General features: G+C 46.6%; 1 protein-coding gene across 2 annotated transcripts in view; it reads left to right on the top strand.

Moving 5' to 3' along the window:
* The first annotated feature begins 902 nt into the window (after positions 1–902).
* Positions 903–15028, top strand: part of LOC138511377 (uncharacterized) — a 333915-nt gene continuing 319789 nt past the window's right edge. The window contains exons 1-2 of one of the 2 annotated variants that reach the window (XM_069627000.1): positions 922–970; positions 3034–3088. In XM_069627000.1, the coding sequence (XP_069483101.1) occupies positions 3038–3088 (51 nt within the window). In that variant the 5' untranslated portion in view covers positions 922–970; positions 3034–3037. Of the gene's footprint in view, positions 971–3033; positions 3089–15028 lie in introns of both variants that reach the window. The other variant, XM_069627001.1, reaches the window with a different exon arrangement.

The following is a 15028-nucleotide window of genomic DNA, read 5'->3' on the forward strand; positions in this document are numbered from 1 at the left end:
TATCTTTTCTAATATTTACTTTAAGCCCTTCATTAAATTAATCCACTGCAGGTTTCAGTGTGAGCAACAGAACTGCTGACAGATCTTACCAGAGATTCTCACAGATGGAATAACACATCGTATTTCAACAAAACCTGTTTTGTTGTGATATAGTTGTGTCATAGCATTCTTTATCTGCTAATATCTGCTAGCAGCGTTCCTGTTAAACTCTTTAATCCCCACTGAACTATCATCAAAGCACACCGTAATCCTCAGAGCCCCAGTGACGAAATGCTGAGTGGAGTCAACCCTTTCCCATTTTGAGGTCTGTGCTAAAACTAACACCTGGCTCAATTGTTCTGTGCTGTGCAAGTAGAAATGTGCCAGTGCGGTTTATAACATTTGAACAGGTGGATTAGAATGTGAGTCATGCACAATGTCACATCGCCTCAGGAAGGTTCCCACCTATGCCTAACTTCACATGCAAACAACTCCATCTTCACTTCCTCAGGAAGCTGAACACTATAGACATGGAGGGCTTGCAATTTGAACTCACTTCTTACACTTTTGCAGATGTAGAGTAAAACTCCTCTGAAGGAAGTGTGTGCCTATGTTAGAGATCTGGTTGACTGACTAATGTTTTCTAAGCACGCCAATGGGCCATGTTTTTCCATTTTAGTATCACATCTAATTCCATGAGAGCAGACATGTGTCATTGATGCATTTGTTCTTAAAGGGTGCAGTTTGATTTAGGGTGGAACTACATTTCATAAGAATGGCCTCATCCCCGGACTATTGTTTAAACTAAGTCACCCTTCATTGAACTTCTGACATGAAAAGAATACAGACAGTTGTGCAATTGACGATGAATATGTGTTGCTGGTTCCCGGGTCCCCAGGCATATAAGGGGGAGTTTGAAGAAACTGATCATTCGCGGGGCTGCTTCTCTGTTACCTTGAGGATGGACAACCTGGTGTCTGAAATTGATCCGGTTAGTACAACCTTTACACAAATTAAGAAAGATGGTTGGAAGAAGGTCTGCTGTGGCCTGTTTGCTTGTCCTGCTAGCTGTACTCAATGAGAGATGAAATGTTGCTGAATGACCCGTGCCTTGCAGCCCTGAAAATGATGGAATGCTGGGTAGATGCTTTGTATAAGTGGTCCAAATAAGAGTGTCCTTTAGGGGTGAGATGAGTGATTGATGGGACCGGTGGGTGTCCCTTATCATTAAAAAGGTTTAGGTTTTGACTGCAACTTACATGAAATGTAATAACGCCTTCGTGAATCTTACTGCTGACTTGTAACTGGACCTCATTTGAAATATATTGAGGAGTACAGCATAAGAAGTCCAGCTTTTAGGCGAGCCAGTTGACAGGTGATGAAGATAAAGGGAAGCTTGTTCTTTAAATTGAACGCCGACCAGCTAGTGAAAATGATTGCACATGTTTGGAAAATATCAGAAAATGTATTTTCAAGTAATTGATGTTCTTTCTTTTCCTTTACATTTAGATGATCTTGCCTAAACAGCATTCAATAATAATGGTTTGATAAAATAGTCAGGTGCCTAAAAAAATAAATAACAGTTGCACAACAATCTTTTCAGAAAACGAATCAACTACTATGCGTAATTTACAACATATTGACCACACATGTTTTTGATTGCCCCAGCGTCACGTTCATTGCCACTGTGCGTGATATAAAAGGACAAGGGCTAGTCTTCTCTGGCTATGGCACTGATGTAGTCACCAAAGGCCACTGACTTCCTACATCAGTTGGAGGCTTGGCTTTTTTGTCGCATTTAGGAAAGGTTGAGTTGGAATGTATCGCATTTACTGAGAGATATCAGTTACATAATGGGACTGCCTGCACCTGGAAGGCTGCATACTTCTCAGACATGGAATTCTGCATAGTCTTCACCTGCTCTGGCCATTTGCAAGGTTTATTACTGACTAAAATAAGAGATGTTGTTGGTCTTGATGCACTGTCCGAGGGTGTGTGGTGGTCACAGCAATAGTTTGGATCAACTCTATTTCTTCGACTGACCCAACAGAAGCTTCACAGACAAACACCAATTTGCTTTTCAGATAAATAAAGATATAGGCCTCATTATAAGTTTGCTGGTCCAGAAACAAAGGTGCCGGTAAGCTCACCGGCAATCTTGTTTCCAGACCGGAAAAATACAAGTCTGTCTGCCAGAGCCGCTGTGCCCGACATGTCTAAATCCTGCTGGGCGCAACAGTCACGGTAGGCAGACTTTTCAAGGGAGCACCGTTAGCAGCGGTGCCGGTGCTCCCGTGTCCCCACTCTCAATGAGTCCCACGGGATATACCGGCGCCTGAATTCCCGGCCGCCGGACTCGGAATGAGCCGCTGGCACCGGGAAGTCAGGCACCAGTAAATTATTCTGAGTCTGGCGGCAATCCGGCGGTAGCACCCGCAGGGTCACCGCCGGACTCGGAATGAGGCCAACAGTTCTGCAAAACACTGAATTAGTAGAGAAGAGGTGGTATCTGCTTTCAGCACATATAAGCACAAAGCACTCCTGCAATTGAAACCTTTCTAGTCTAAGCAGAGCTTCACATGCAAGACACAAACACCTGTCCTTGGCCTGGTGTTCCTCTACTGTGCCCGCAGAGTAACCAACAGAAAAAGGAGCTGCCGCATCAGCTGCATGTTGAAGGGTTCTCAAGTGCTCTAACTGGGGTTCTGATGCATGTTTCTTTTGCACCTGCTCTCAGCCTGTTCCCATATGACAGTAACCGGCCTGACCGCCACACTGCCACTAGATGATGTGTCATCAACCATGCTAAATTTACAGTGCATGCTCTATCAACATACATATTTTTATTTATTTGCTCGTGATTTACATGATGCTTAATATTGGTCTCCTGCGGCATTCACCACCAGCAGCGGGGGGCTGACATGGCCGTAACGGCCCGCCAGCCCTCGGTAATGTAGACTAGGGCTGTGGGCCATTACCAGCGATGGCAGCCCACAGCCATTCGCACTCTGGGATTTCACTGTGATGCAAATGGTTATCTTTTTTTCTCCATAGGGTGATGAGCTCAGCCAGGAGTGCGCAAGCCCATCTCCGGATGGAAAAAGAAAAGGTAAAACACTTGCCACCACTATTAAAAAGGAAAAGGGCCCACGTCCCCTTTCGGATGATAGCAGTCATGAAAAACATGTTCATAAATGACCGCCGTTATTATACCGCGGGTGCGGGTCGTGAATGTAGAATCGCGCCCGGGAAAGCAAGATTGGGATTGGTCAATCTGTTTTTCCCAAGTGTGAATGCAGCTTTTAAGCTCCAGATCAGGAATCAAACCCATGTTGCAGGACTACTCCCACAATGCCCATTTCTCCATCCCCTCCACCAGTCTTCCCACTTCCCTGCACACATTAATAAAGGCCCTTTTATATTTACAGAACACACTAGCCACACACTATTCATCTAGTTGTAACCCCTGGCCTTATTAGTCAAAGGGTTGCATAATTTAGTAACACATTCATGAAAGAAGCAAAAATACAAATGACAGTACAGTTGATTAAAACGTTTTAATATGATTCTGCTTCGCTTGAGCATTAGTTTAAGTACTGTAATTCAGTACATATTTATGTTTATTTATTTATGTTTGCATTCATAGCGCATTCAGACGCCAGTTACAGTGGATATGGTATTACAAGATGTTGTCAGGTGTTATAGGCAAGTTACATATACAGCACAAGGCTGAATAGTCATAATCAGGTAGGTTGTAGGTAGATTACATACTCAGCACAAGGCTGAAGAGTCATAATGGTAGGTTGCAGGCAAGTTACATATGCAGCACAAGACTGAAAAGTCATAATTAGGTAGGTTGCAGGCAAGTTACATGAGCAGCACAAGAGAGAAAAGTCTTAATTAGGTAGGTTGCAGGCAAGTTACATAAGCAGCACAAGACTGAAAAGTCATAATTAGGTAGGTTGCAGGCAAGTTACATAAGCAGCACAAGACTGAAAAGTCATAATTAGGTAGGTTGCAGGGAAGTTACATATGCAGCACAAGACTGAAAAGTCATAATTAGGTAGGTTGCAGGCAAGTTACATGAGCAGCACAAGAGAGAAAAGTCTTAATTAGGTAGGTTGCAGGCAAGTTACATAAGCAGCACAAGACTGAAAAGTCATAATTAGGTAGGTTGCAGGGAAGTTACATATGCAGCACAAGGCTGAAGAGTCATAGGGCCTCATCAAAGCCTTGGCGGTATCCCAGCCTTAATTACTCAGGGATACCGCAAATGCCAATAGTATTACCGCAACTCGGTCAGTCGAGTTGCAGTATGGCTGTAAGTGCCCATTTTTGAAGAGTCCATAGGACTCTATGGGGATATTTGGTGCTTTTACCGCCGGCAGTAATAGCGCCAGCAGTGATTGCACCAAAAATGGGGGGAAAGGTCGAGATTTATCTCCAGCTCAAAGCTGGAGGCGAATCTCTAACTTTCCGCCCAAACTCGGGAATCAGTGGGGTAGTGATGCAGCAGCAATAGCGTTACTGCTGCATTCTTGCTGCTCCTCCCAAACCCTGATGAGGCCCATAATCAGGTAGGTTGCAGGCAAGTTACATATACAGCACAGGGCTGAAGAGCCATGCAGGGGCCTCATCCCAGCCTTGGCGGTATCCCGGTGGTAATTGTGCCAAGATGCTGCCAACACAAATGGGGTTACCTCTTCTCAGTCCTACACAATTTGAGTTGGATCCTGAGTAGTGGTAAGGCTTTAAATCCCCATTTTGTTGAGAGTCCATAGGACTCTATGGGGTTTTTTGGTGCTATTACCGCCAGCAGTATTAGTGCTGGTGGCAATAGCACCGAAAAAGGGCGGAAGGCTGGAGATTGGGCAGAGCCGTAATGCGCCGGTAATAGCAATACAGCTGCATTTATGGCACTCCTCCCAGCCCCTGATGAGGCCCATGATTGGTAGGTTGCAGGCAAGTTACATATATAGTATGGATCTAAATGCCATTAGGTGGAGAATGGTGTATGAGATAAGGGGTAACCCGGCCGGTACAGTAAGTAAGCGAGTACAGAAAACATTGAAAGAGCTGCTACTTACTAACCTGGGAAGTAGCGATGCCTGGGTTCAGGTGGGTCTTGCTTTCTCCAGGGGGGAGAGGGAATACCCTTAGAGCCCCTTTATCAAAACTTAACAAAAACCCTTGAACTGGCGTTGGGAGTTGGTGTGCTGCTGAGGCCATCTGTGACACTGCATTGTGAACTATCTTGGTTTAATACACCCTTGATGCTGCCTTAATCGATGCTGATCCCATCCCGTGATTGAATGCTATGATGACCTCAGGGTACTACCTCATCCTCTGGTACACCTTTTGAATATGATCAGGCCTAAACCTGCACTAGGAAATCCTTACCCCAAGAAATCATATCACTTAACCACTCAAATGTCTTTGCTATGTTCTATAAATGCTCATCTGCGGATGCAATGGTTTCCCAACACTCTTATCATACATGTAAGTACATTTATTTGTACATCATGAGTATCCCAAAAATGCAAATATGGCCACATGAATAAGCATAGGGCGTTTACCCATTCGGGCAATGATCACCACACCATCACCTATAACAGATGTAGCACTTTCCTATGCTTGATGGTCAAAAAGTAGCAATGCTAAACCAAGCTGTCATGGGGAGCCCTTGGAATGTTGGGTGTCAGGACGGTGGTAAGTCACTCCCTTATGAATAGTGACAATGGACATTCTTGAGGACTGTGCAATGAGAGAGAAAGAGAGAAATGAAATGTTACCAAGAATGGTTGGAGAAAAAAGTGGGAGTAGGAGCTCCACGTTGTTCGCTCGCAGGCAGGGGCCATAGCCTCAAGCAGCCCTTCAAGGCATGAAGGAGCACCAACATGCCAGTATTTATGTCAGCAGTGGCCTCTGAAGAATTGAAAGCCTTGTGAGAGAAGACAGCAGTGATCCAGGCCGTTTGAGCAGTGTGGCACGGGTTAGAGTGATGCATCAAGGCACGGAAGTCGTGTAGCTTGGGTGAAGGTGATGGCTTTCCTGGAATACTGTCCACACTGCAGACAGATGGGGTTGGTGAGGTGATGGAGGGATGCGTTGGTGCTCCGGGATCCCATTGTGGCAGGAAGCCCCAGGCACCCTTAACACCAGGGCGGCCAGGATGACCATGTGGAGGGGCCCATCCTGGAATAGGAAAACCGGGAGTACCGGTTGCACCGGAGAGAGTCTGCATGCATTGCTTGAGTGGTGGCCAAGCTGGATGGGGAGACAGGCCTTCCTAGCATAGGGTAGGAACTCAAGTGCTGGCGAATGCCATGTGGGGGGTGTGCATGGGCTGTTCAGTCATTATCAGCCCCACCCAGATGCCTCAGTGTGGAGAGAGGTGGGCCTGCACCTAGGGGATACCTGCCCCCTTTCTGTCATTCCAACAGGACGTGACCCAGGGGCAGCAAGGTTGAGCCTGGAGGTTATCTCAGCCAATGTCGGTGCAGCTGAGAAACGGAATATATAGAGAAGTCAGATCTGCCCCCTATCAATGCGGGCAAAAATGACTATCAATGCCAGGGGGAAATAGTGGCCAACTCCCTGGCCATGAAAAGCCCCATGGGAGAGGGAGCCCATGGCAGCCACCTATAGCAAAGATTGAAATGGAAAAAGAGTAAGCTAATAATTAACTGTATCTAATACAGTGGCAACCACCAGTATACTGACTGCAGCCTGGTATGCATGTATATTCAATTCTTGTGTACAGTATTATTGAGCGAAGAGCTCGAGAAGGAAGGTATTTAGGAAAAGAGATTGAAGGTATTGAGGCCCCAGGCCCCAGAAGATAATCTTAAATTGAGATAATCCTTAGCTCTCTGGGCAAAAGCAACCAGAGACCTTGATGCGGTGCACAGCACGGGTGTTGCTCCGTCCACTCGCCTCAGCGAGCACTCTTTCTGACTTTCTTGAGAATGAGGGAGGTAGACTGAGTAGGGTCCAACAGGATGGGGAAAGTGCAAAAGAAAATGGGAGTGTCAATACGTGTGTAGATAGGATGTGAAAGATGTCGGTTGCTATACTTAAATAGATTTTCCCAGGGCCAAACCATGAATTGACTGTTGTGTGATAGTTGAGCCAGCAACTCAGGTGGTAGCCCACCTACTGTTATATTTTCTGAAGAAGGTTTGCCAGGCTAATCTTTTCCTTCCAAGCTAGACTGGACATTGAGTGTGGTATATAGTGGTTACTCTGTGGCCTGCTGGTCCGGTCCAACCCAGTTCACCAGGACAACATGGACTACATAGTTATGTACTCCATGTGCAGCGCTGATGCACTTCACAAATAAATGAAAACACATAGACACATGCACACAAGCTACTCACCCAGACAAAATACGGGCATACACTTTTTACTCCACCACATATGCTGCACTCACCCAGCCCATTTTACTTGCTCATAGTCTAATCATGAATGCATGCTTGCCACACATACAGTACACTCAGGGCTCTCACATACATCTCACCAACTCAAGCAATATATGCCCCCATCAACATGTCACTGGCACACACTAAACAAATACTTCAGAAGCAGTCCACTCACATATTGTGCTTCGCCCATGTCCACAGGTATACGCGGCTCATCCACCCTCCACGGCCATACACACAAACACTCACACCTTACTTGTCAATAGAAATAAAGACACTTAACTCTAGTCGCGCATGTAAAATACAATTAACTCACACACAAAATGGGTCTATCAGCAATCAACTCTCAAGGCTTCACTCAGAAAAAATGATTCTGCTCATTCTGTGCTATGTATGGTCACTTATTAACACTATTCATCAAACCCCTTTGCACAAAATAATCGTTTTACCACATTTGCCGCTCCCACCTGAAGTAGTATCCTACCGCGCAACCGTTAGAATGAAGGTGACGACGAGAAATCCCGAAATGGAGGAGGCACCCCGATAACCCGGGCGGTGTCCTCCTCCTAAAGACTCCCCCTCCCTCCTCCACAGGATGGAGGGGAGGTGCCCGCCGAAGCGCGGCAAAACGGGGGCAAAACCCGCGAAACAGCGCAGCGCGCCAAAAAAGGAAAAAAGCCCGCGAAGGGGGCAACAATAGAAAGGGGAGGGGCTACCCCCTTTATAGTGAGTGGGCTTCCCACTGCAGGCAGCATCCAGCCTTGGCAGTGGGACGCCCGCCTGCCAACACAGGACTTCGTTTTCCACCCACCCACCCTACAAACAGAACATGCAAGGAGGCCTGATCGTCGACGTCGCAGGACAACAGGCGGTGTGGCGGTGTTTGGGCAACCAAACACAAGAGACAGACTCCGGATGAGCCAGGAGAAAGCTGGAAGGGTCTTCGCTCTTCTCAGACCAGCGCCCCTTGGGAGCCTAACACGGCAGGGGCGTCTGGGGGGAACAACAAGGGCTCAGCTTCCCCCAAGGAAACGGCACTCTCCCCGCCCCCGAACACCTGCATGGGCAGGCGAGGCTCAGGCGCAAAGGGTTGGGAGAGTTGGGCCTATGATGGACTGTTGGAAGGAAAGGGGGAAGCATGTTTTTGTACACGGAGCAGTCGCCGCATCTTCAGAACTATTTCCACTAATGTGTGCAGTGGTGGTTATGATATTGTGAAAATAAATCTGCGGCCTTTTATGCCAAACAAAGCAAGACTCATGTTACACCTTTTCTGGGGGGGGAAAAGAGGAATGAGTTATTGCTATGTAATGGGTCCAAAATGGACGGATGCACGGGTTATGAGCCAGCGTGAACAGCTCTATGCCAATTCTGCAAGTGAAAGAAGAACACTCAATTGAATGATGGGACTAAAAGGAAAGACGTTTTTAATGTGTAAAAAATCAGGCAAACCCCACGAATGAGAGCGAAGGCACACTGGTTGGGGCATAAATATTCGTTCTTTCTAAACTGCACCTCGAAACGGGCAAGACATATATTTTTAGTTTTTGGCGCATATTTGTCGCGCACGCCACACGTTTGCCAAAACCATTTTTACGAAAGAGAGAGCGGGAAACGGGGTTCTGAACAATATCCGATTGCTATGGCAACCAGGAATCGTACGGAATAGAATGCTCAACTCACTAAAATGTTTTTACCAAACTCCTCCACTGTAATAGCAAATGAGGCGCTCCCTAACAAGATTTGCTCCAATCGACAGGTTTGTAAGAAGGAAATCGGCCGGGCTTCCCATTTCTCAGCTGAGTAGTTATTTGTCTTTGTGGGCTATTTTGGGCTGTTTCACGTACACCCTTCTCCCGAGGCACGTACTTTAGGGGTCCGCCACCAGGAACTCCGCCATCTGTCGGGTTTGATTTTGAGAGAGATTGCTAGCCTTCTTGACACGAATATGTGGGGTGGCAGAATTCGGTTCTTCCCCCCTCTCAGAGGCTAACGACGTTACTTGATGTCCGGTCCGTCTTTTAATGTAACTGTTCCGCCAGCCCCTTTTGTGTGTCCTGTTTCCACTTCGTCCGCAATTGTGCATCGATAAAGGGTTTGCTGAATATTCGCTTGACATAAAAAAAGAGTTAAAAGGAATGACTGCCGGGGCGTGTAATGGAAGGCGTTTTGTTCATAGGAGGCGAGTCGAATGTAAAGTCGCAACTTAACAGTGTTATCCTAAGGCGTGTAATGTGTGACCAAGGTTGGGTAGAGAGTCTGGTTTTCGAGGGGGTGGATCAGCATTCCGAGTATGGCAATGGCAAGCCTCGGGTGGTGTCTCGAGAGCCTGGAGTCTTCTCATGCACCAAGGGGAGATTTCAGATTTAAAAGAGCAATCTGCTCACAGCTTCGTTGAAGGCTCTCAAGTAAAGCCTTGTTATATTTTGACAATTACAGGTTTATCTAGGCTCTGGGGATCATTACGACCCTGGCGCTAAGGGGTTAACAGCGCCGTAAAAGGCTGCAGCGCTATTAACCCCTTAGCGCCTAATTACGAGGTCCCTTTGCGGGACCTGACCTGAATGGCTGGTCTGGACCAGCTGTTAAAGTAGGGACCTGCAAAGGGACCTTCGAGGTAATTACGGTATCGCAATTTGCGGTACCGTAATTACCACCTTCCCCAGTGCCATTGAGCCCTATGGGGCAAAAATGGGAATAGGGAAGGGCCAATGTTCAATGGGGAATTACCGCCCCGCCAACCTTGGAATGGGGTGGTAATTTCCCATTGAACATTGGCGAACTCGTTACAACACCGGCAGCAACCATGGTGCTAATAGCGCCATGGGTTACCGCCAGTGTTGTAATGAGGGCCTCTGTTTCCCTTTGTTATCGTTCATTGCGTGTAAAACTCGGCATGTAACCATTTATAATTTGGCAAAGTAACGACTGCCAGGGCCCCTTGAATTGTTTTAGTGCGGTAAAGAAGTCTGCTACAGTTGGGTATTTAGTATTTACTAGCTAATACACCCGGTGTTGCCCAGGCTTTCATTCCCTCATAGGTACAGGTAACTCTGCAAAATTTGGAGCAGATTGATGAAACAGTGTGGAATTGTATAGGGAACGAAGCTTTGACAAGCCTCAAACCCACAAACAAATGTTGACTTTTGCTGAAATCCAGAGAACGGGGTGGAGTGTCCAAATGTCATGTAGCCAGTAATGTACGGAGGGTTCTAACAGGTGACTGGGCAAAATGTGGTGCAGATTTGTGGAAGGGTCTGGAATTGTATACGGAACATACGCGAAGCCACAAACCCATAAACCCACATTTTCCCTTTTGCTGAAATCCAGGGAACGGGGTGGGTTGTCCAAATGTCTTGTAGCCAGTAATGTCTGAGGGGCCTAACAGGTGACTGCAAAATTAGTTACAGGTTGGTGAAACGATCTGGAATTGTATAGGGAACATATGCGAAGCCACAAACCCACACTGTTTTCACTTTTGCTGCAATCTGGGTAAATGAGTGGGGTGTCCAGATGCCATGTAGCCATTAATGTCCAGAGGGTCCTAACATGTGACTGTGCCACATTTTTTGCAGATTGGTGAAACAGTGTGGAATTGTATAGGAAACATATGAAAAAGCGACAAACCCACACCCATAGGTTCACTTTTGCTGAAATCAGGGGAAAGATGTGAGGTGTGCAGATGTCATGTAGTCAGTAATGTCCCAAGGGTCCTAACAGGTGACTGTGCAGAATGTCGTGCAGATTGGTGAAACAGTGTGGAATTGCCTAGGGAACATACGCTTTGCCACAAGCCCTCATATTTTCACTTTTATATATATAGATATACAGCCGTGCATCTGTCATATGTGGTGAATATAAGGAACTGCAAACTTCGTCTTGTTCTAGCATGATGAACGTGTGTAGGCTTTTATTACGATTGTTGGTTTTGGACGGGTCCCTGAACCCAACACTGGGCAGAAGGCAGAGGATTGAATGCATGGCAGCAGTTTAATTAACATTAGCTCACTGCTTTTCAGTTAAATACTTGGTAAATAGTTTGGTGGGTTGAGTACCTGTGGTAGAGATCTGTCCAACATATCAGCTTCAGTCTCCACTGCATTCATCTATGGCGGCCATCACAGGTTGGGCGGAGCTGTAAAAATGCGGTAGTAACTCTTTTACTGCTACATTACTGCTCCGTCCAACTATGAGTAGGCAGAAAAGCTTGAGATTTACCGGCAGCTACCAGTTGGAAGTAAATCTGGCCACTTCCTGGCCATTTTCGGCGCTATTACCCCAGCGCTATTAACACTTGGGTAATAGCACTGAAAATGCCCCATTGGGCCCAATGGACTCACTATGAATGGGGACTTAACGCCACACTGCAACTCAGGATCTGACACTGAAAGCACTGGCCTGAGTTATGGTAACGCTATTTGTGTTGGACGGTATCCCAGCAGATTTACCGCAGGGATACCGCCCACTTGTGATGAGGCCCTAAGGACGAAAATATAGGGTGCAGGAGTTGAGTAATCATTACACCAGTTATTTTAGTGCAAAGTTTGTCTAGTACGCACTAGAGATATCACTATAAATAAAGTTATTGCAAATGTAACACATATCACATCCTTATTATTCCTGTGCTTTGGAAAAGAAGCAGTAGCAGCTGCTTTAGTGATTTCTGAAAGTTAATAGGCCAGTCTACCCTCACTACCTCTATCGACCCCCCCACTTTCTTTACAACAGCCCCACACTTCCTTACCCCCACCCACCCTCCCTAAACCCTACGCTCTCTACCATCCACCCACCCACCTTAAGTCCCACTCTTGCTATGACTGACCCACCTTAAGCCCCAATCTCTCTACCCCTCACCCACCCTAAGCCTCACTCTCTCTACCCCCCAACCCACCCCAAGCCCCACTATCTATCGTCCACCCACCAACCCTAAGCCCCACTTTCTCTATCCCCCAACCCTCGCTAAACCCTACTCAATCTTTCAACCACCCACCCACCACAGGCCCCACTCTACCTATCCCTCACCCACCAGCCTAAGCCCCACTCTATCTATCACCACCCACACACCCTAAGCCTCACTCTTTCTTCCCTCATCCACCCTAAGCCCCAATCTTTCTACCCAACCCACCCGAAGCCCCACATTCTCTATGCCCCCCAGCCCCATCCACCTACCCTAAGTCCCACTCTCTCTACCTGTATCCTCTCTACAGCCACCCTACCCCCACTCCCTCTACCCACACCCAACCTCTCACTTCTTGCTCCATCCCTACCCGCACTACCCCCACTCTTTCTACCAACCAACCTCCCCCTCCCTTTCAGTGCCAGATTAAATCCTCTGGAGGCCCGTAGGAAGTCGAAATTGTGGGGGCCCCCCTCGCAAATTATCTCCTGATACGTTTTTAATTTTCTGCACTGCTTTGGTACCTCTTGTTTTTGGGTGTCGACATTAAGGGTCTACAAAAGAGTGAAGACAAACAATATTTACGCTTTATTCAAGAAAATGAAAGAGTCTTGGTGAGGACCATCAGTAACGTATATTACACATACGTAGTTTGCATCAGCACATTTTACAAACTGACAACTGCCAGAATATGAGTTGTTAAGAGACAAACTGTTATGTGAATCCGATGTCTCTGGTTTATGTACTTTAAGTTGTTTATGGGTACATCACATACATTCATCATTTTCTCTATAGTCTTTAATGTAAAGTTTTAGTTTGTTTCTTTGAGTTGATTCATTTTTTGTCCATCTTTGGAAACAATTTAAGAAAGCTTGATTGTAATGTTCTTCCGAGACAAAATCAATACTATTTTGATCCATTGTCACGGGTTCCCTAAAAGGAATGGGGCCCATAGGATGGTGCCTACTTTGCCTTTTTGGAAGACAGGCAATTCACTCTCTCTACCAACCCGCACTCCCTCTACTCCCACATACCCACCCTACCCCCACTCTCTCTACATCCAATCAACTACCCTACCCCACCCACCCTACCTTCACCCACCCACCCTATACCTACTCTCTCTACAGCCACCCACCCAAACCTCACTCACCCACTATAATGCCACTCTCTCTATCCCCACCCTCTACCCCCACCCACCCAACCTATCCCCACTCATGCACCCAACTACACCCACCCACCCTACCCCCACCCACCGTACCACCACTCTGTACCTTCACTCTCTCTGACCCAATCCACCGACCCTACCCCACTCTCTCTACCCCACTTTCTCTACATACCCCTCTCTACTCCCACCCACCCTTCCCCCGCTCTCACTATCCCCACCAACCCTATTCCCCCTCTCTCTACCCCCAACCATGCTACCCCACTCTCTCTACATTCACCCAACCACCCCTCAATCTCTCTATCCAACCCACCCTACCCCCACTCACCCGTTCTAACCCCACTCACTCTTCCCCACTCTCTCTACCCTACCCATCTACCCAACCCCACCATCTCTAAAACCGAACTTGCTCTACCCCACCTGCCCTAACCACACTCTCTACCCCTACCCACCCACCCACCCAACTCTGTCCACTCCAACCCACCCTACCAACTCTCTCTACCACCTCTGACCCTACCAACTCTCTCTACCCCCACCAACCCACCATACCCCTATCGGATCCTCACCTCCTCTCTCCCCATCAACCCACTCTACCCACTCACTCACTCACTCTCCCCATCTCTCTCTCTCTATTCCCACCTATGCTGCCCCATCTTTCTCTACTCAATCCTACACCCTCTCTCTTTACCCACACCATGCAGACTAGCCCTCTCTCTCCAGCCACACCCAATCTACAACATTTATTCCAAACTCAACCTCCCCTCTCTATTCCCTCACCCGTCCACCTTACAAAGGCATACATTAATTTTCAAAAATTGATTATTAGAGTTTGCTCATTAACATTGTCTTGATTAGCAAGCAAACATATTTGATTAGTAATGGTGTACTAATATTTTAAATGTCAACAGAACTTATGTGTACTCAAGACATAAAATGAGAAACAATCCAGCTTTTGTGTGTACCACTGAAGTAAGACATTAGTGAGAGGAGTGTCTGTAAAATGTGAAAAGTTAGCTGACTGAATGGCAACACATTGTAAGAGATATTCAATTCAACACTACAGCTAAATCAACGCCTAGTCTGGAATACTGAATGAAAACCCTTATTGATATAACTTTATGTCCAGTTCATGAGTTCTGGATGACTACCCCTGTATAACACCCCTCTCTTAGAATCCCCCTGACCCCACTGAGCCAAGAAGTAGGTTTGTTTTGCAAATTTAAAAGATTTATTTGAAAAAAAAATTAAACAATTTATAGATATATCACACTTTGATAATAAATTAATAATTGATAGCACACTTAGGCATATGAGCAGTAATCAGCAATAAGCAATCCTACAATAGCACAGTTCTGGTGACTTATGACTAGGAACAGGGGAATAAAGTATCAGAGAATGCTTTATGGTTTCAATGAATTGCACAGATGAAAAAGAATGCAGCACAGAAATCGACTTGATAGGACTTCACTAAAAGACAATGGGCCTCATTACACGGACGGCGGTAAGGGTTAACGGTCACCGTTAATGGCAACGGTGACCATTAACCCTTACCGCCGTACTACGAGGTCC

Source organism: Ambystoma mexicanum, chromosome 6p (genome assembly GCF_040938575.1).
Source record: "Ambystoma mexicanum isolate Mex_15411 chromosome 6p, UKY_AmexF1_1, whole genome shotgun sequence".
NCBI classification, from domain to species: domain Eukaryota; kingdom Metazoa; phylum Chordata; class Amphibia; order Caudata; family Ambystomatidae; genus Ambystoma; species Ambystoma mexicanum.